Genomic DNA, 21,330 nt, shown 5'->3' with positions numbered 1-21,330 from the left:
CTCGCCTTCTGTAGGGCTCTCATTTTAATTCTCTGTTGGATTTGAACTGGCATTTTACCGTCAGAGCTGCCACGACTTGATGGATGGTTTCTATCTGAGTGAGAGCTGCAGCCTGTTTGGACAGGGTGTGGTCGAGGTGTTTGGAGTTATTATTAGTCGTCGAAGGGGGAACTCATTAGGTTTTGGTTGTAAAACGGTTCAATAACAAAAGAATAAGTCATTCTTCGTCATTCATATGTGACGGAGACACTGGAAGCTGCGCCCCGCCCTTTTTCTGTTCAGGAAGAAAGTGGCTGATTTCCACGGACACGCTTGGAGCCACTGCACACCCTATTGGACTGTTCAATTGGCTGTGAAGTTCATTGGTGTTACGGAGGAATTAAGTCACTAGTGCAGCAGGGTACAAAAACATTATTTATCATTACTTCCGGTTTTCTTTTGCGATCTTACGCACTACCGTCGACACTGCGTTACCATGGTTACAAACTTAATATATTGGGAATAGTCGATCCCAACTTCGTTGACAGTGTCCGCCCACTATCAACAGAGGGATCCGGGAGTAGCGGCGATCACCTGCTTCCAGGAGAGTGCACCACACAGCAGCCGTCCATGTGTTGCGCGCTCCTCTCTAATTGAATAAGGAGGGGAGAAAAGAAGAAGAAAAACAACTCCAGCTATATACTTACAGAAAATTTAATTAAAACAGGAGCTTTTGTATATTCTAGTGTAATCATGCAGGATAAAGGCTCACTTTCCAGCCCCTTTTTCAGACCGCGGTGTCTGGCGGCAGCGGCGCCGAGTGGGAAGGCGAAATTAACTCATCCTGGAAAAGCGATTTTGGCAGGTAAGCTCACCATGATTTGTTTCACGGAAAAGTCAGAATATAATGAAATGTCCCTGGTGATGCAGGTTACAGGGAAGTTGCAGTTTAGGAAAAGGACTAGCCTACTGTTCTGGGATACTTTGTGTAGGCTTGTTTCGGTTGCGCAACAGAGCGCAGAAAGTGGAGACAGTGTAAATATACTGGAAAGATTAAAAAAGGAGAAAAACAGCGTTCTGAGTCCAAATGAACCTGTGTAAGGTTGTATCTTCTGAAGAAATAAAACTGGAGGATGTATTTAGCGTAAATAGCCTGCATCATTTGTAAAAATAGTTGTATTTGTATTTACAGATGCATTTATTCCTCACGACGTGTTAGGATTTGCAGACACAGAAACTAGTTTAAGCAAAAACTAGACATTTCTTTCCGTGTTTTGATGCTTTTCTAATATATCATGATTCAAGAAAGAAATTCATATGGGAAATGTTACTTTTTGTTTGTGAAGTTGCACTGAGAAAATAAGCGCAACTGTATCTGTTCGCAATGGGAGACATGACAAACTGATAAAACACAGCACTGTAACAGTTTTACCACATCCTCCATCACGTATTGGCCACAGCATTCTCAGCTGCTTATCCTTGAGCGTGTTGCAATTTCAAAATAGTCTTGAGAGCTCATTGTTAAATCAGAGCTCACCTACTTTCATCGTCCGTGTCCTATCATACTCAGGTCCAATACCTGCTGCAGTGCTTTGCTTTTATCCGTCCCATAGTGCACTTTCCATAATGGGATTAGAAGCAGAGTAATGCAGTGGTGTAGGGAACACTCTTACTCACTGAGACAGTTGGGCCAATCTGCCCCTCAGCTTTTTGTGGTGGTCATCCTTTTAATATTGATTGCATGCTCTCCAGCACACTCTGTAGTTGCTTACTTGTCATGCAATTGGTTAGATCTTATGTTGTATTTACTTTTTTCAGTTAATTTTTTCTATATATGGGGTGTTCAATCGATATAGCACGTGACCTTGGGAATGACGTTGAACCCAACGTTGCTCTTGATTGGTTAATCAGAGTTAATCACGTCATCATGACAATATGGCTAAGCACAGCGTTTATCATGGTAAATTATTTTTTTTCAATCATACAGTTCTTTTTTTTAAAATATAGAATAAACTGAGGACTCTCCAAGTAAGCTGTAACCATCAGTGGTTTTGATACTTTTACCTGGCAAGAAACCCAAGTAACTAAGTAAATCCGCTGACTGACTTAGCCATCTCTGTGATTAATCAGTTCAGAAATCTCTGCCCTTCCTCATGCTCCCCCCCTCGACTTCCATGTGTGATGATGATCAGGGTGCCGCAGCTCCAGCTGATGAAGTGCCTCGCAGAGGTCTTCTGAATTAAGGCTACATGCTGACATTTGGCAGCACTCCGCTGATTTCAGTTTTGTGCTCTGGCGGCCGTACATGCTGAATGTTTTATAGCTCTGAATGAATTCCTTTTGATTGAAAATAGAAAAACAACATCTCATTTTGACTGCAACCAACAATCTTTTGCGTTGTCCTGAACTTTACTTTCAAGATTGAGTAAATAATAAACTCCATGACTCAAAAATTAAGAAAGAGAAAGTTTGGGTTGGTGTGCACATATATGCATGCTGTATGTATTTACAGTGCCAGAAACACTGGTTCCAACCTTCATAGTCATTTCAGATTCAGATTCAGTGCATAAGGCTTGATAACATTCCTGAATTTACTTTCTTCAGGAATGTAACAAATCTGAATGCAATCTTTGGCTGCAATAACAATACATTTTTACATTAAGGGTTCAAACTATTTTTTAATCTCATCTTAAAATCCCATAGTTCAGCGTAAATGTTTTGTTTCTATTATTTGATTATTTTTATGCTTTTATTTATTTTCATTCGTTTTTATTGCTCATGTCTTTTGTTTGATAGTAGTTCTGTCTTAGCTGCTATTGTTAATGTACAGCACTTTTAATAATAGTGTTGTAAGAGTTCCACGTGTCTTAAAGATTGTTGACTAGCGAGTTCAACCTGTGTTTGGGAGTGGAGCATTGGAGTGGGGTATTGGTATTGGTATGATTGCCGCCTTTGTGGGAGACCTGGGTTCAACTCCCCTGCAAGAAAGGTACTACCTCCAGTAGGGGTCCTTAGGCAAGACCGCCTTACCACATCTGCCTACCTGTAAGTCGCTTTTCAGCGTCTGCCAAATGCATAAACGACAAGATAAACATCTGCCTCTGTGTAACTGTTTTTGCTGATAAAACAGTGCATCCACAGAGATTCCTGATGAATTGTAACACTGCAAACAGCTGGTGATTCAACAAAAGACACAATGTGAGTGATTGAGGGTGAGTGAGCTTCTGAGAAACGTATGGTGAGACCTTCCCCTTCCCCCATCTGTCCTGTGCAGCCTGATTGACTGCATGGTCCAGTGTTGCTCCCTGTGCTGTGCCGTTTAACTCGTGTTGGACCTGCCTGTCTCGTTTAGCATCCGCAGCGTGATTTCATCCTCAGTCTCAACTCTGTGACTCCTCCAGGCCTAGTTGTCATCAAGAGATGACTTGTCTGTCAAAGGTTTGGGAATTAAACTGTGCCAGTGGGATGACTCAGTTCTAGATGAACTGTCTCTGGGTTTTACCTGATGTATCATCCATGAAAAACCACAGCTGATATCCGATATCTTTCATCTGAAGACAAAGTCTTCTCACTCAGCTTTGACAGGTCAAAAGTCCAGTCGATGCCACTTCTGGTGTTTGAATGCTTTTTGAGACGTATCTCTTATAGTTGACAGTATGTTTTTGTAGATGGAGCAAGGCACTTGTACATGCCCAAGGCTCAATGTCGACAAAGCAAATAGGAATAGAAGGTCAAAGCTTAATGGAACAGAGAGCCTGCACTGGCAGTGGTTGGGAGGAGGGGTTGCACAGTTTTCTGTGAGCGTTTTCTGCTCTCATTCTTCACCGAACAGCCAGTGATGGTGACAGAAGCTGAGACATGGAAGTCGGGAGAGTTTTATCTGTGAGAGGCCTGAAGGAAAGAGGGCGGCCTAAACGGGACTCCTGTTGTGCTTTCACATCCCTTAATGGCTTTAACTTCTATCCCTCTTGCTCTTGAGAAATAAATTCAGAGTTGCAGAGGGATTGGCAGCATGAGGACGACTTTACTTTATCACAATTCCCTGATAGATTGGGCTTTGTTTATATGTCATGTTTTCTGCTCTTTTCCTTCCCTACATCCACTTCTCTTTCTCCAGCCCCAGGGCAGCCAGTTAAGTTTTCTTAGTGGCTGTCTCCTCTCAGGCTCAGAGGACTCGTCAAACTGTAGCTTACTCCCTGTTTCCTCACGTCACAGGCGACATGTCCACTTTTATCCAGTGTTCCTGCTGCTTGCAGACCCTGACCACCAAGAGGCGAGACAATAAATCACAGAGCAGTCTTCTGTTTAACCCCCCACTGTACCAGCTTGTCAGCTAGATGCTGGAGAAATGCACCCACAGACACAAATAAACAGAAGACTAGGATTTATTGTGCTTATTCTACAGTAGGGCCACATGACTGTTTATTTTGAGTGTCTGGTAGATTTTAAACAGCATCATGCTGGTTGTTCGGCATGTTTTCATAATTACTGAAGAGACGTGAACATTTTAAGAGAAAATAATGAAGAGTGAAGTTGTAGTTGCTCAAATAACTGCAGTCGGGTCATCGATCTTCAGTAATTACCTCAATGGGTTTGAAAAAAACGATGTTTTAGACTTGAGAAATGATTGCTCTCAACAATCAAGGTGACAAATTCCTATTTGCTCTGTCAGCTGGGTTTTTCATCAGATTTTTTTTGATTAGTTACTATGCTGATAGCTGTGCGAAAGAAACCATCTCAGAATCTGGTGGTTTGGGCTTTGGCTGCTCAGTTCAAAGACATCATGGCCAGTGCTAGAGAGATCCTTAATGATGGTTTTTGCTCTCCCGGGGTAGCGTTTAGTTACAGGAAGATGGCATGCAAAGGGTTTTTGTAAGCTAGTCACTGAAAACAGCAGCCTGCATCTATAAATCAGCATTACATGTGATACATATGATACGCAACATTACGACATTAAAATGCCAAAAACAATTTTACATGTTTTGTTGACATTTGGTCTTACATTGTCCCAGATGTTTGTGGGCATATTCAAAACGGATAATCCATATTTTTTTTTATTTTTGGGTCCATCATTCTCTTTAGCCCTGCTGGCTACAAAAACCTCACATTATTTTGTGCATTTTAATGGTAATATAAACATTTTTTTCAGCCCCGCAGCATAATCTTTAATCATCTTCTAAAAAGTATCCCAGTGCTAATTTATTCATGTCATATTAAAAATGGATCTGCTTCATGTGGCTCAGTGCCATCCACCAAGCTAATGCATTTGCGGTGTTTTAAGGTTGCAACAGCTTATATATATATTTTGTTTAATTGTTTTTACAGTGCTGGATTGCCCCGTGACTGGACTTGCCATTTAATGTGAAATTAGCTAAAGTAGCTATGTGGGTACCGGGCTCACCAAACTACATCCCTTATTCTTGTTTTGATATAGAGTCTCCTTAGCAGCAGAAATGACATGTTGTGTGTTTAAGAGAGCAACAACTCTCTTAAAAGTGACTACTTTGAGAAACACATTGCTTACGTGATATAATTTGTGAATATATTCATCAACAGTCATGATAGTGAAGCACGTGTCACATGAACAAGCACAAAGCTGGTTCTGTGTACTTTGACACGTTTCGATGTGTATCTATTGACAGATTTTGTTCACTGTGGATGTTATGTGTCCACTTGTGATCGTAATTAGGTTTTTCATTATCTCTGTCAGATGAGCATTACATGTGCTTACCACTTACAAATTTGTTTCAAAATTTCCAATATTTACAAATTTATACATTTTCACAATGCCTTTAGATACAGGAAATGCCGTGAAGGCTTCCATAAAGGATACGCCGGTGTATCCTGGCTTAGCTCCTCTAGCGTCTTCTTGCTCCTCTCCTCCAGGTGCATTTTATTAATTGAATAATCCCTCAAATATTTTGCTGAGGAAGGTGAAAAGTGGAAACAAGAAGGCACAAATTAAACAAATGAGCAGAGTCAAAACTTACAACCGCCTAAACATGTCAAGCAGACCAAATATACACCTTGTTTGGAAACACACAAAATATACACTTTACACAGAAAAACCTCAGTTAGCCAGCTAACTCGTACAGCTAAATAGATACGCAAAGTAAAACATAGTAACAGGAATCCCTTGTAACCTTGGTTCCAGCTGTGCACCCTGTAAAAACAGCCAGTGCATTGCTGTTCTGTTCATGTAAATTAGCATATTTCCCGCATGCTGCAGGCTTCTAAGCAGTTAAAGCAGTTCCCATGTAAAATTAATCAACATCCTCCCTGTAATTAAGCATCGGTGGAGAATTAAAGAGTGTTGTTTAGGACAGAAGGCCAAGCGTAAGATGAATAATTCTTTTAATCTTTTGCTAAAGACAAACAGAAACATTCCAGCTCTGATATCTTGTATAGCACATCAGTCCTCTGGCTATATTCTCAATTTGGACTTGAGATATGGACATGGTAGCATTCCCCTATTCCCCGAGCATGTTTTTTTTTAAAAATGTAAATATACAGAATGAGTTTAGATGTAGAAAGAGTGCAACGAATGAGAAATTATAAAACAATTACTGATCCTAAACAGGATTATCTGGTACTTTCAAAGCAAAGTATGTAACAATCTATAGTTAATTTACCTCTAATATATTTAATTCTAAAATAAATGGAAGAGATGTGACCAGTTAACTGAAAGGCTACATTTGCCAGCACTGAAAAAGAATCAATACACTATTGTCACTATATTCTGAATTGTTAACAAAAATATCTGAATGTAACTAACATCTTCCTGTTATGTGCAATAGGCAATATAGTCACTCATTCACTGCTCTGGTGTGGAGCACATGATACACCATCTGCCAATCATCTGTGATGAAATGCGCAGTAATGCTGGTATAGGATCTTGCTCCAATGTGCCACTCAACACCTGCTTTCTTAAACAACTCCATGACTTCGGTTTTGATCTCACAATCGAGAGTGGGGATGGCTGTTTTAGCAGAACATGTTTGAGATATGATGTATTTTGGCTCCAAAGTGCGTGTCAAAGCCCAGAAGCCAGCTGTTATTCCATAGAAATAAAACTCGCCAGTGTGTAATTTGCTTCATTAGCAACTACAGATTTCATGATACCTGGATTTCACTACATGATTATTGTCACTAAAAGCATTAATAATAACAAAAATGATGAATTAATCTTTATTCATTCATTTTTTGGCACCTTTTAATAGGATGTAAGGAAAAAAAACTACTCCCTCAATAACGTTATGATGTGTATAATCAACCCTATATTGATTTAAATTATTTTAATATCACAATAATTATAAAGACAAGGATATTGTGAAACCCCTTCACACATCCCAGATACTTAGACTTTTCTTCTGCGGCCACAAGCAGCCCCTGTGTGAACATGTTTGTTCAGGTTTGGGTTCGGTTGCAGCTTGGTTTGGCACAATGTGCAAATGGCAAGACTTTCTCACAACACAGTTGTTTCTAATTTAAAGACAGTCCTGTGGCTGAAAGGAAGTAAATCCAGTTAACAAGTTACAGCAGTGTTTTAATTCATTAGGTTCTGGCATTAGATGTTCTGCAGTCATAGATTGTCAACTTTTTTCCACATGCTTTTGGCCATACAGTGTATGACAGCAATATATGCTGAGGCCCAGCTGTGAAGTGTGAAATAATGTTGATTACATCTGGTGAGAGGGTGACAGTGTTACCTTTAAGCAGTAAACCAGGACAGTTTGTGTTTGATTTATTTAACTAATGTTCAATTGGTTGAAATTTCAAGGTTTATGTGTCTGTGGAGCTTGATTTGAGCTGCACATTTTCCACCTCCTCTGTGTTCTGAATATCACTCCACTGGCATAACAGTATTTTTTATGTGTAATAGTAAGTGCCACTGGTCTGCATGGATGTATTGATTTTATGACATGATCTGGAGAAGTTGGAGGATGAGGAGAGAGGAAGGAAGGTGCTGCTGAGAGACAAATTAGAACAGGAGAGCAGAGCGAGCCTGTGAAGATGGAGATTAATGGCCATTTTGCTCGTGTAACCCGCGTTTGGCAGTCATTTCAGGTGTCATCTGTAAAAGTGTGTATCAGTGTGTGTGTATCGGCTGTAGGCTGCAAAATAGACTTGAAGACAAACAAGCTGCATCTTCTCCACAGGTGCTGCACATCTGATGAGGATTGATCGTGTGTTCATGTGTGTTGCTGAGCTGCTGCCTCTGAGTGACTGCTGGTTGGTTTTCACATGCAGACCGGTCTCGGGTTAAAAACCGTGAATGAGGTTTATTGTTCCCTCTTTCCTAAGACACCCTGACCCACTGATCCCAGGTCAGGATAGCTGTGTTTTCTGTTACATCTCAGCTGCCTCACATTTACTTAGTACTCCAGCAGGAAATAATGAATGACAACTCGCTGTCCAGTGTTTGTTTTTGAGTGTGTGTCTCTGAGCAATAGAAAAATGAATGTGTTATTCTATTCGTTCAACCAATACCAGACTCCTGAAATCCATCCAAACACTTTAGTCCAACCAAAATCATATGAAATTGCATTTCTCAAAATAATACAGTTGAGGATCAATTAACTGCATGTATACACTCATCTGCACTCGAATGGGCCTCGGCACTCGGCACATGCTCCAAAGTTCCATCTTTTTGCATGTTGTTAAAAAAAGACATAAGTGTATATCAATACAGCCAAATTCCAAATTGAGCTGCTCTCACTCACATATTTTTCTGTTTCATTTGTCAGACGACTAAAAGTGTCAGAAATTGGGATTAAAAATCAACCCATTAAGACAAAAAAATTTGTCAACTCGTGGAGGCTTATGGCATTTCAAGATTTTAGTTCTACTTGAAAGAAATCTCGTTTTTTAAGTTAAAGACAACGTCGCTGCAGTGATTTTGGCTGTACTTACATGTATGATCCTCTCCCACAGAGAAGCTTTGAAGCGGAGTATCTTGTACCTTCTCTTACACAGTGGCCGGATAATCTGTTATGACGAAAAATGTCCTCACAAACACAGCCATAATGTGTGAGTGAGATCATGTGAATGTCATGATTCAGCTCAGTGGTTCCTGAAATTCTTAAGTAAATGTGATTTAATGATAAGGAGGTATGATTTATTGACTGACTGACTTAGTGTTTTTTTTTAAACATAAACGTAGATGTAAATAAAATGCATTATGATATCCAGAAAAAAATCCTCTTAGTAATGTGCAATTTCAGGCCCTAATTTAAGACAAATTTTAGATGTAAAATGTACATAATAATTTATCTAAATGTTAAATAGCTGTCAGAGTTTTTATCAGAGTTCAGTTATATGTAACCAATTAAAAAATGCACAAATTTTAAGCTCTTTGAGCTACATATAATGTGAATTATTAAATATGCCCAATCTTAAACTCTTTAGATGTCTTTAGATGCAAAGACTATAACAAACAAACCTGCCAGAGACTCATCTGACTGGTTCCAAATTAATTAGACAGAAAATTATATTCTTATATATATTTATGTATATTATATATTTATTAGTTAGTAGAGTTGTTATTAGAGTTATTGTCTTGTCAGCCCAAGATTTACATAAAGATAAAGCAGACAGTATCATGTCAATGACAACTTTTATTGACATGTATTTAGTATTTAGCTCTCCTGTGCATGCTGTAGGTTAAAAGATCAGTATATGGTATTTTGCATCTTGAAGATATAGCAGGATTAAGAAATGCATCCTGTCATCCTTTTGTGTGTGTTGTAATCCAAGCTCATATATTGATGTAGCTGGTTCAGTCACGTATGCATTTTAGAGCATGTTCGTTTTTGCAAACTTTCAGCTTTTACTCAGTCTGATAAACAACATTTTTCAGCTAGAAAGCTTTGTGTGTGTTAAGGAGATGCTTCCGAAGTTTGAGTGACATGAGGAGAGTTCAACAAGCATGTCACTGGAGAGAAAAAGCCTGAATTTGCAAAAAAATAAATAAACTCAACACGTCCTGAATAACAAATATTTTACATTCCAGGCATTGAATGGGAAGTACTCTGTATTAAAGCTTTTTAGCATCTGAAGTTATTTTCTTGCCCTCACATAGTAACTGGTAATTCCCAGAAACAGATGATAACAAATTCTTGTTCTCTTTGAGCCAAGGGATTTGTCTTTTGATGCATAAGTAGAGCATTTTAGTTTTTGACTTTCCATACGTTGTTTTGTTTTGGTCTTTTGGAAAATCCCTGTGGGTTTCCTGACTTGACACAAATGCACATCTGGTTCTGCAGAGATTCAGAAATTTCGTCTGACTGTTTGAAGTCATGTCTGTATATTTCTGTAAAAACACGCAATGTGTGTGTTTCTCTTGTACAATGTACGTGTGTGCCAATGTCATTGAGTTAATGGAGGGTCTTGGCCCTGGTAATGGAGCCCCTCCCTGCAGGCTGAGTGGATAATTTAATTAACGTCAGCCCTCTCTCCATCCCTTGTGACTCATCTGTTTTGCACACTGGCTTCAGTTTTAGACACTTCTGTCGTCATACGCTCAATTATGGCTTCAGGCTGAACCCTCTGGGTACTCACATGGTCATTGCTTTCTTTCTGCATGTAACCCTTACTGCAAACACATAATAAAAGCAATGCAGTCCAACATTTAACCAACAGCTAAATGTCTCACAACATTCTCTCTGTGTTATTTCAATCTAGTGTAGCCATGGCAGGAACATTTAATACATCTTTGCCCAGCTCGCTACTCTTCCTCCCTGAGCAACAATGACTTTAATGTTTATGGAGTGAAAGCCATTTGTGGAGTCACAGTAGTGATCCATGACATAATGGCGCCTCCTTGTAATTTATAAGCGGGGCAGGGGACTGAACAAGGCTCGATGAGGCTGCAGCCACACAGACATGGCCTGCTAACCTTATATGTGTGGAAAAAGATCCTTGACCAGTGAAGAAGCAGCTTATTTTCCATCTTCCTCCACACTTTTTAATCTGTTTAAGTTTTCATTAATGACTGTTATCCCACTCTTTGTATGAAAGACTATAGTCTCTGTTTTTCTTTATTTGCAGGTGGAATTGCTGGTGGTATAGAGATCTGCATTACCTTTCCCACAGAGTATGTCAAGACCCAGTTACAGCTGGAAGAGAGGGCCAATCCCCCAAAATATAGAGGAGTAGGTGAGTATCTATCTATCTATGTTCTGTTTTTCATCAGCTCTCTCTCAGGAGCTCGTTATCTAATTAGCATCCCCAGGTACATTACAGATTCTGGCAGGCTGTCACTGTGCTTGTTTATATGACTTAGAACAGACCAATGCGCACATGCACACTCGCTACTCGTGCACACTACCGTATAAAAACACACTGGATCTGTTGATATCAGCTGAGTTCTGAGGCTTGGAGACTGTGCTAATGAACACTCGAGACAGCTGTTGCTTTTCTTGCTCAGCTGTGCATTTGGCTTAATGGCAACATATTTATTGCTGGACTGATGTCTCCAGGAAACAAAAGCAACATCAAAGAGAAAAATCTAAATTAAATTTGCCTATGACATGATAGGTATGGTATTCTTAGTTATTAAATATCCTTTTCTAATGTCGATATTTTTAAAAGTGATGGACAAGTGTCCGATATTATTGTGAATATTCTTTATTTTAATTCACCCAATCTCAGTGGTGGAATGTAAGTGAGTGAGTCAAGTTCTACCTTCTATGCCTGTGACAACATTCCTCACTACTGTGAGGCACTACTTCTGGGATATTATGTTCACCACGTGTGCTTGTGGGACTACAGGTTTGTGTTAGAAAGAGGATGGATAATTTCCTCATCAATCATCTCAGCTGTTTGTGCATCAAGTTCTGTGTCTGTATCAGCATCAGATTAGGTAAAACTCTCCAGGTGAGATTAACTGCAGGATGACTCCTGAGTGAAATATTACTAAAACAGCATTTGGAGGGAAAACTGTTCAAATGTATATGAATTTATGAGGTCAGTGGGCATTTTGATTTAGCAGTGGTGACAAAAATCATGTTCAGTGCTGTGTAAACAACACAATATGGGAAAAGCGGTTAATTACTAAGTGAGCAACAGCTGTGCACAGCAAGCTTTAGTTAAGGTTGTCATGGAGATGTTGACTGGAGTATTTTTTTGCACAGCCATAATGTGAAAAAAATCTAATGTGACTTGTAAAAAAAAAAAAGGCTATTAACTCAAATGCTTCCATATCTATCTGAAAGGCTTAACTGCACTAAGTGCTGCACACCTTTGTTGTGCACGTTGGTGTTCCATTTGTGTTGCATGTGTCAGAAATGTTGAAATTATTTAAACAATGTCTGTCTTTTTCTTTAATTTTAGAATTCTCTGCTTGTAGTGAAGTATTAGGTTACTTTACCTAACGCGGCACAAATTTTTCTTGTTACAGCATACTTTTAGAGCGGGCTAATAGTACTTAGATACTTCATTAATGAGGCAATGAAAGTAAAGGTGTGCAGCCAGAATGCAAAACACTGGATTACCAATACAAATAGTGATTAAACAAGAGAGAAAGTTTTCAGTCAGAGGCTTCTTCAGCCCTGCTGTCATAAAGGCCAGGAACAGGAGGTAATTTAGAGGCAAGAGGCATGAATCTATAATGGCTATCTAAACTTCTTCTTCTTGGTATTTAATGATTTGTTTATTTAAGGTTTATTTGTCATTTTTCTTCATAGTAGATTTTTTTCCACAGTCACCATTAAACTGCAACAATATAACATCAATTACCTTTTTGGGAAAAAATCAGTTCAATTAAATGAATTTCAATTCAAATATTTGTCTTGTAGTTAGTAAATTTGGACATTCTAAAATCTCACTGTGTGTGTACATGTGCATATGTGTCTTTCTCCAGTTGACTGTGTGAAGCAGACAGTACAGAGTCATGGTATTAAAGGACTGTACAGAGGACTCAGCTCTCTGCTGTATGGATCTATACCCAAATCTGCAGTCAGGTATGTGAAACAGCCAAATAGAAGTACAAATGTAAGGCTAATGCAAAATGTAGGTTTATACAGGTTTGTATTGCTGAAGAGACCATGTTCATTACGGTTGGATTTATTATTTTTTTTTGCAAGTTCATGTTGTAAATTAAACATGTTGCAAATCTAGGGAGCACTGGTGGAAACAAACTGAAGAACTTACACAGGTGCGCTGTTAGATGTGTTTTCTACACAGTTCTTACAGGATGAGATGGGTTTAGGTTGAGATTGTTCCAATCAGTGCAATTTCAACAGAACCAAGTCCACAAACTCACAGACCCAGTGAGTTCCAGATGCAATATATGTATCCATTATGTTTAATATAAAAGATCTCAAGCATGTATAGCATGTTTAATGAAAAATACACAGAATTATGTACTAGTTTTGTACTCATCCTTTAAAAAAAACCATTTTCCTTATGATATTTCACCACTTAAAATTTAGCATTTTAAATCTCATGTTTATATTCGAACAATTATGAAGATGAGAGTGTTTTTGTCTGCAGTAAAGATATGTAAAGTAAAGTGAATACTAAGTTAATCTGTGGTGATTTTCTACCTGGAACCTCAAACTCACACTCCAATTATTCTAGTCCATTACCCACAAGGCCTGGCAGAAATGCCACACCAGCCTTCAGTATAATTATGTTATTTTTTCACAGCAGTGACATTTATCTGCAGGCAAGCGTGCACGCTGTAGTTCTTGTGTGTGCACACACACATATATGGCAGCCAGACGCTTTTGTAGTTGCTTTTTTGTTCTCCTTGTCATTCCATCCTTCTCTCTCTTTATTTCATTCTTTCCGGGTTTGCGTGTGTTTGAGTGTGTGTGTTGTGCTGGAGGGTAGAGCGTGTCTGTACAATAGAGAGACAGGCCCAGCCAGGCGGAGCAAAGATGCCATTCACACTCAGACAGGGTCTCACAGGGCTACAGAGATTGAGACTTGTGCGAGTGCGTGTGCGTGTGCTGTTGTGTGTCTGTGTGTGTGCAGCATGTCAGTCAATTTTCAGCGTCATTTCCAGAGGGAGCTTGAATAGTTTTGTGTCAACCTGAAAGTCATATTGGAGCGTAAACATTTATCCTTTTCATTGTTTTATGATCCTATTCAGCTCGTTGTGTGGTTGAAAAGTCTTATTTGTCTACAGTGAGTAATAATCATTATTATTATTATTAAGGAAGTTTAGGCCACGCCAGTCTTTCTCTTCCTGCCACCGGATTACATTGTATATAAAAATGTACAGAACAGAAATTTATATTTTACATGTTCTTATAATCATAATCAAAATCACTGACTTTAAACAGCAAAAAAAAAAAAAAAAATTAAACTTGACGAAAATATAGGAAGCATTTATTTTGATTTATGGAGAGTAGCACTCTTCAATTGACAACTTTTTAAAATAAATTTTTATCTTTTCTCCCTCTGTTTTCCTCTCTTCCCTCGCTCTACCACATTTTGCCTCCACCAGCGCTCCTCCTCCATCCCATTAACTAATTACCTTTGTTCCATCATACAAAATGGAGAACTGTGGATGAATGTCAGGGACAAGACAGGGACATCCAATTGAGCCTCTTGCCTTTTTCTTCCCTTAACCCTTCATCAATGTCAATGTCCCTCCTCCCTGCCTACTCAGTCCTCTCCAGTGCAATCTTTCCATCTCCTCCTCACCATCTCTTCTCATCAGAGGAACTCACCTTGTAGGAAGACCCACTAATGAAGATTGGGCTGCACTTCCCTGTCGAGGATGACTCATCTCTGACTGTGGATGTCAGCCAAAAGATGTTTCATTATCTAAAAGAAAAAGTTTAGTCCACACGTTAAATGGGGAAAGTAGTAAATTGGCAAAGGAGCAGAGCTGACAGTGGCATATTTCTCTCTGGCAGCCTTTAATGAATAGCATTTGTTTCACAGGGTTAGTTATTAAGTGCACTGCCATCCCAGTGCATTCTAAGCACACTTTATGTGGAAGTTTGCCTTTTTTTGTGTTTGGTTTTAGCTTTCTCGAAAGCTGAAAAGGTGTTTTTTTTATTGAGATAGTGAGTTTATTTTTATGTATCATTAGTTCCTCCTTGACAGTGGGAGTCAGTAAACTGTGGAAAGCCTGTCTTTCAAAGCAAAGTAAATCTGCACGAGGAGTTAGAGGAACAGATGTGGAAGCTTAATGAGCAGAAGGAAATGTTGAAGTTGAAAGGCAGATGGAGAAGAAAACTAAAATTACATGAGCCTTGTAAAAACAAATTAATTTTGTTAGAGCCGAGAAGATGGCAGGTAAACATTTGAAGCAGACAGAGAAGGGACAGAAGAAAACAAGGCATTCATCAAGACCTGGGGTCTGTCCTCCCCCTCCCCTTTGCTAAATGTACCAGGCAGTGTCCTGCTGTCACCACAATTCAATTCCTTCTATAAATAACCTTTCTCGTAAAGGACTCACTGGCACAACATTTTCTGATTGCAAAGATACACAAACCACACCTCTCTGTCTGGGCTGGCTTCCATGGCAGCTGTAGCTGGTCACTCTTTGGTTACTGGTTACTGTTGGTTACTGCAATTTATTGGTGCATCTTTAATGAGGATGCAGCCGGGGAAATAAAGTGAAAGCCTTTAACAATTTGTTCTTTCAGCAGTGTCTCCACTAAGAATATGATTTGGAAGGAACTTTCATGCCTTTTGGTGGTTGTGCTTGTATTTGTGCTCATGTCTGCTCAAATCTCTTCCTCTGCATTTTTGCAAAATGTGCTATTAAAAGGAGACTAATTAGTCTCTTCTCTAATCTTACTTTCACCTTTTTATTAAAGTTGAACGTAATCCCAGATGATATGTAAAACCAGCTGAATTGTTGCTTGTTACTTCGAGCTCACAGTATTAAGATGAGAGCTTGTGTTTTTGTACGCTATCATTTTGGTAAGAATATTTGAGAAATTACAATCAGTCACCAACATCGTCGACCTTTTGTAATCAGTGAAACTCATTTCTGTTCATCAAACACATTACATTTTACACATTACACCACAAAGTGTGCTTCAGCATGATTAAATCAAGATCTGTTTATTTTGCGTACTATCATGGGATTTTGGGTCTTTTTAATTGTGCCTCAGAGCAACATTATTGTGAAACAACTGGAATTTGACATTTTATTGCTCTAAATCAGATTTTTGTGATTAGGATCGCTTCTGCCTCTGTAGAGTGCTCAGCAGTTCAAAGGAGCCTGCAAACATGGCAGTAAGCTTCAGCTATAGTAACTCAAAATATGTCCATGTTTCACACTTTATGGGGTTTGGTGTATTTGTTTTTTCGGAAACATGACCATTATAAAAAGATCACAGATTAAGATTGTATTGCTCTGATTTCCCTGCTTTGTTGTCACAGTTGGAGCAAGCTCTCGATCAACACAGTTATTGTTTGTCTCTTTATGGCTGTCTCCCACTAACAGCATGAGAAAGTGCTTGTTATCTCTGTTAAAATCTGTTAATGATAAATGAATTAATTTATGTGTGCCTTGGAGCATAACAGCTGTGAAACAAAGATTTTATTCCTCTGTTAACTCCTTACTTAACGTCTGAGATTTTCTCATTCATGATTCTCATAATTCCCGGCTGACTCCGTTTTCCTTGTCAGGTTTGGGATGTTTGAGTTCCTCAGTAACCATGCAAAGGATGAGTCTGGCCGACTGGACAGCACCAGGGGCCTGTTGTGTGGGCTTGGAGCCGGGGTCATGGAGGCTGTTTTGGTAGTCTGCCCCATGGAAACTGTCAAGGTATGTTGCCAACCGGTTTGTGGCTCAATTTCTGAACTGATTTGTTTGACTTGTGGTGTCACAAATGCGGGATTCCAGGGACTACACAGTACAGGAAGTGTCTGTCCCATACTTTGCTAATTTGTATTTCTGTTCAGTTTTACTCTCTCTGGTGGATTTGCACATGCTTTAGTTAAGTTTGATCTGCAAAATGAATATATTGCTGTTTGTAAGATTTGCTTACATGTAACATCTCCCATATGTTTCTTTTTTTCTCAAACAAATTTTAGGACATTCACAAGCACAAAGAGAGCATTGTCAATTCAAACATACCGGTCCTTAACACCCTCAGCTAACAGTATTTTCTGTAATGTAGTTTGATAGTGTGTGAATCCACTTAGATGTGTCTTTGAATAACAGTTAGACTAAATAAACAATTATGCAGTTTTCACCTTTCAAGTGCTGCTTTGTAAGTAAAGTAACATTTTCTGTTCTGGATTCAGTTCATATCAGCCTGTTCCCTTTTCTTTATCTCCCAAGGTTAAATTTATTCATGACCAGACATCAGCCAACCCCAAATACAAGGGCTTCTTCCACGGAGTCCGAGAGATAGTGAGGGCACAAGGTAAAGACTGGCTTTAATGTCTGTATTTCACCTGACACCTGCTGGTCAAACAGGGTAATGCAGCTGAAAACGTAGAGCGTTCAGCGTTCATCCAAGATGTTGTAGACTTTGACCAACTGAGAAAAGTTTAGCAAATTTAACCTCTTGCTTCCTGCCTTAACAGGATTGAGAGGAACGTATCAGGGTCTAACTGCAACAGTCCTCAAACAAGGCTCCAACCAGGCAATTCGATTCTTTGTGATGACGTCCCTCAAGAACTGGTACAAAGGTCAGTGTACACAAGGACAAGTCCTGTTTACATTTGTTTAATATTGCTATAGTTTTTTTTCTTTTTGCAGAATGAGGACTCATTGGAATGGGATGATTAGAGTGTGAAATTTGGACATGAATAGTGTCTGACAATCAGAGCTTTGGCAAACTGCCTACAGGATTTCATCAACAATCCATCCTTTTATTTTGTTAGGAACTACATTTGAGTTTGTGCTGAACGCAGCGTCTCACTGTCTCTGACTTGCATGTCATCTTTTTCACCAGGTGATAACCCCAACAAAACTATCAATCCATTGTTGACTGGACTCTTTGGAGCCATAGCAGGGGCAGCCAGTGTATTTGGAAACACTCCACTAGATGTCATCAAGACAAGGATGCAGGTACACAGCATGATGGCTACAGCAAAGGACAGGGGGTTGATTAGTTATTTTGGTCAGGAAGGTTACTGAGTGAACTGACCGAGAAGTAACTTAGTGCACCCATAAGAGGAAAGGAGATTCAATGCTTTATCATATCTTTTCGAACACAAAACACTGAAACACCCTTCATGAAAGGAGAAGAAGTCATCTTTTCCCACAATTCCTTGCGACTGCAGCTTTCAAGTTATACTTATCGTGACTCTTATGAATAGATATGAGGACAAGAGGGTGAATGTGAGCACCCTGTGACAAGAAGATCTCACATTTGTGTCTCTCTTTCCAAAATGATACATGTAATTTAGCATCAGAATAACTTTTGAACAACTGTAGTCTGACTTCTTTCAAATCCACATCCTCGCTTCATGTAAATGTGGTTAAATTATTTTTTAAATGCAGTTGTCTTTTAAGTCCTTCCAAATTCCTCCTACGTCTTATCTTATGACGTTTTCCAACAAGGTAATCAGTTAAACATCTAGATTAGGTTAAGATCTTTATTTGTTTCATTATTTATTATTTTGGCTAGTTGGCCATACCCAGGATTTTGTGTTCTTTGCTGTTGTTTTAATTCAAACTTCTTAAATCATCGTTTGTGACTTATTATGTAAATATATGTATAACTCTTATTTCTTTCTGGAGGGTCTGGAAGCTCATAAGTATAAAAGCACAATGGACTGTGCTGTGAAGATCCTCCGATACGAAGGCTTGACTGCGTGAGTACAACTCCGCTTGTTTCTTAGTTTTATTTGCTTTAGCTTTAGTTGGTGTTAGTTTCACCGCGTCTCAGACAAGCTTGCATCTCTTCTTTAAGATTCAAATCTGTGCTTCAGAAACTACATTAGAAACAAAAATTGGTTTATAATTTCTTAATGAACATACATAAGAACTTTTAAGAATTTAAAACAACATAAACACTGAAATAAGTGTTTAAGTAAATAATTTTACCTCTGTAATACTATAAAACTGTGTTTTCAGGATATGCTAAATAAAAGAAATACTACAGAATGACTAAAAATAAATTATTCTTGAAAACTTTCATCCTGAATACTGACAAATATTAGATACAATTGATTGAATACGTGTGTTACCTATATTACAAATAGATATTGGTATTCAACTCTAATGTTATTTTTCCCCTCACTGATTTAGCTTTTTCTTGTTTGTAGTTTCTACAAAGGGACAGTTCCCAGACTGGGCCGCGTGTGCCTGGATGTGGCCATAGTTTTCATCATCTATGAGGAAGTAGTGAAGGTCCTTAATATAGGCTGGAAGACAGACTGAGCTGGGAGATATTCAGAGAAGATGGCAGCTTCCAACACAGATCTAAGTTTTGTCTCATCAATCCAGCTGTGAAGTGGCTGAGACGGAGAGCTGAACTTAGATCAGTGTTTTTTGCTGACCTGGAAGTCAAAGTACACATAAACAGAGTCTTCTGAGAAAAGAAAAAACCTGAAAGGATGTCCACATCTGGACAGATGGAGTTTAGGTAGATCTCTGATGCTCAGCATCAACATTATGACAGGATTAAGAACTGAGGGTCTTTCACAAAGTGGGATTAAATGTTAGCCAAATAAATGTGAAAAACAAGGTATCACCATATTGTAAATGTTATAGAAATCTGAGAACTGTAGCCAGCAAAAGCAGCTTTTTTTCCAAGTTATTTTCCTTTCTTTGTGAGCCTGCTCTGTGAAACACCCCCCAGTGGAGAACTTTACTGCTACCTGCTCCCAGCTGTTTTACTGATGTTTTACTGCATGAGTGCAGGTGTCATTCTGGATTTTCTTGAGTTAAAGTTGCTTTCTGTCTCTTCTTGTGTCTAACATAGTTTTAAATGAAGAGGTGCCAGACTGCAGCTGGTTGAAGTTTACAGTCACATAAACTTCAGCAACTTCCATAGCTTTTAACAGATTCTTTTTAAAAATGTGTATTATTCCAGTTATTTTTATACAGAGTAGATTCTACGTTTTCTTTATTACCTGCATCATAGAGTAATGTAATGTATGACATATTTTAATCCTATGCCAAATGCCAAACTTATTATACTATGAAACTGAGTATGAACAAAGTAGTCAAATGATCTTAACAAGAGAAGAGCAAATATGGGCGAGATATATGGCTGTGATGTGAATAATGTTACGAAATAAATTTATTGATTGAAAATTGAATGTTAAATGTAGTTAAGAGACTATATGTTGTCAATTTGTGCCAAATGTGTCACATTTTTGCTGTGAAGTGTTTATAAGATGTCTGGACAATATTTAGTTGCTTTATTTCACTGTAAATGGCCCAACAACACTGAATAATTCCCATATTATTGGCTTTTTGCAGAATATCAGAAGTGGTCAATTCAGATCCTGTTTTTTCACTCGTGCCTTTTGCTGTTGTGTTTGCTGATCAATGCTTAATTAGTGGAAGCCTCATCAGTTATCACATGTCTAACCTGCTCTTAAATGATCTAACTAGCAGCTGAAATTTGCGGTGCAGTCATGTTGTTTTACATAATAAATGAGAGCTCCCCTCCCTTCTCATTAAAAGTGACATAAAAAACAGTCATAATCTATAGGTGTGACTGTAATGATTGTATTGAAATGACCATTTTATTTCCTTTGTTATTGAATGTTAATCTTTTCTTTTTTTTTTTTGACCAAACAAAATGCTTGTATTCTCTACTGCCAAATACCCAAGAGAAAATTTTACTGTCAGGGCAAAATCAGTGTACTCCAGGCTGTGCATGTGGGTTCGGGGTCGGCTTTGTGGGTCATTAAGAAGATACTTGTGCAATACATGTTGCCCACCCTTTTTGTCTGTAATCAATGTGAAGTCCTTTGTTATAGGGGGTTTCAAAACTCATTAAAAAAAGCATCTGAAACCTTGAAAGCATGCAGATGGGTTGTTGTTTTTACCCCCCTCTCACTCGCTTGTCTGTTGTTCTGCCCTTTGGTTGCAGTAGATAATGTTGGGACAAACCATGGGGGGCAGGTATACAGGAGAGGAATCAAACAGGGAACTCATTGTTCCAGTTTTGGCTGATGCTCATGTTGGGTGAATTAACTATCCATCTCTTTCTTTCAAACACACACATACACGCACTTCAGCTCAGTGCGACCCAGTGTTTTTTGTGTGAAGGAATGCGCAGCTCTGCAGAAGACAGGAGTGAAGACAGCATGGAGTGGACATTTTGGCATGAATGAACAAATGAATAAAATGCACTGAGACTGTAAGTGTAATGCATTAAATTCTTTTAAAGTAACAAAAGTACAGACAATGTTGATAATATACATAGGTTTGTTAGTGTATCAGGTACATTTAACTAAAAAAAA

At 38.7% G+C, this 21,330-nt stretch overlaps 1 protein-coding gene across 1 annotated transcript; it reads left to right on the top strand.

Moving 5' to 3' along the window:
* Positions 1-376: 376 nt before the first annotated feature.
* LOC140309638 (tricarboxylate transport protein B, mitochondrial) lies at positions 377-20,887 on the top strand. Its single transcript, XM_072387570.1, has 9 exons — positions 377-844; positions 11,029-11,136; positions 12,842-12,941; positions 16,582-16,720; positions 17,240-17,324; positions 17,488-17,592; positions 17,859-17,974; positions 18,650-18,723; positions 19,177-20,887. The coding sequence occupies exons 1-9, from the start codon at positions 733-735 to the stop codon at positions 19,289-19,291; spliced, it is 954 nt and encodes a 317-aa protein (XP_072243671.1). The 5' UTR covers positions 377-732; the 3' UTR covers positions 19,292-20,887.
* The last annotated feature ends 443 nt before the right edge of the window (positions 20,888-21,330 follow it).

This window comes from Leuresthes tenuis, unplaced genomic scaffold, assembly GCF_036924035.1.
Source record: "Leuresthes tenuis unplaced genomic scaffold, fLeuTen1.0.hap1 SCAF_6, whole genome shotgun sequence".
NCBI lineage: Eukaryota > Metazoa > Chordata > Actinopteri > Atheriniformes > Atherinopsidae > Leuresthes > Leuresthes tenuis.
The sequence above is the reverse complement of the archived record's forward strand: the minus strand, read 5'-3'. Positions and strand labels throughout refer to the sequence as shown.

Excerpts from the sequence above, each read along its gene's own strand:
- LOC140309638 (XM_072387570.1), top strand. The coding sequence starts at position 733 with ATGCAGGATAAAGGCTCACTTTCCAGCCCCTTTTTCAGACCGCGGTGT. Across the intron at positions 845-11,028 it reads TGGAAAAGCGATTTTGGCAG|GTGGAATTGCTGGTGGTATA; the intron begins GTAAGCTCACCA and ends CTTTATTTGCAG. Across the intron at positions 12,942-16,581 it reads ATACCCAAATCTGCAGTCAG|GTTTGGGATGTTTGAGTTCC; the intron begins GTATGTGAAACA and ends TTTCCTTGTCAG.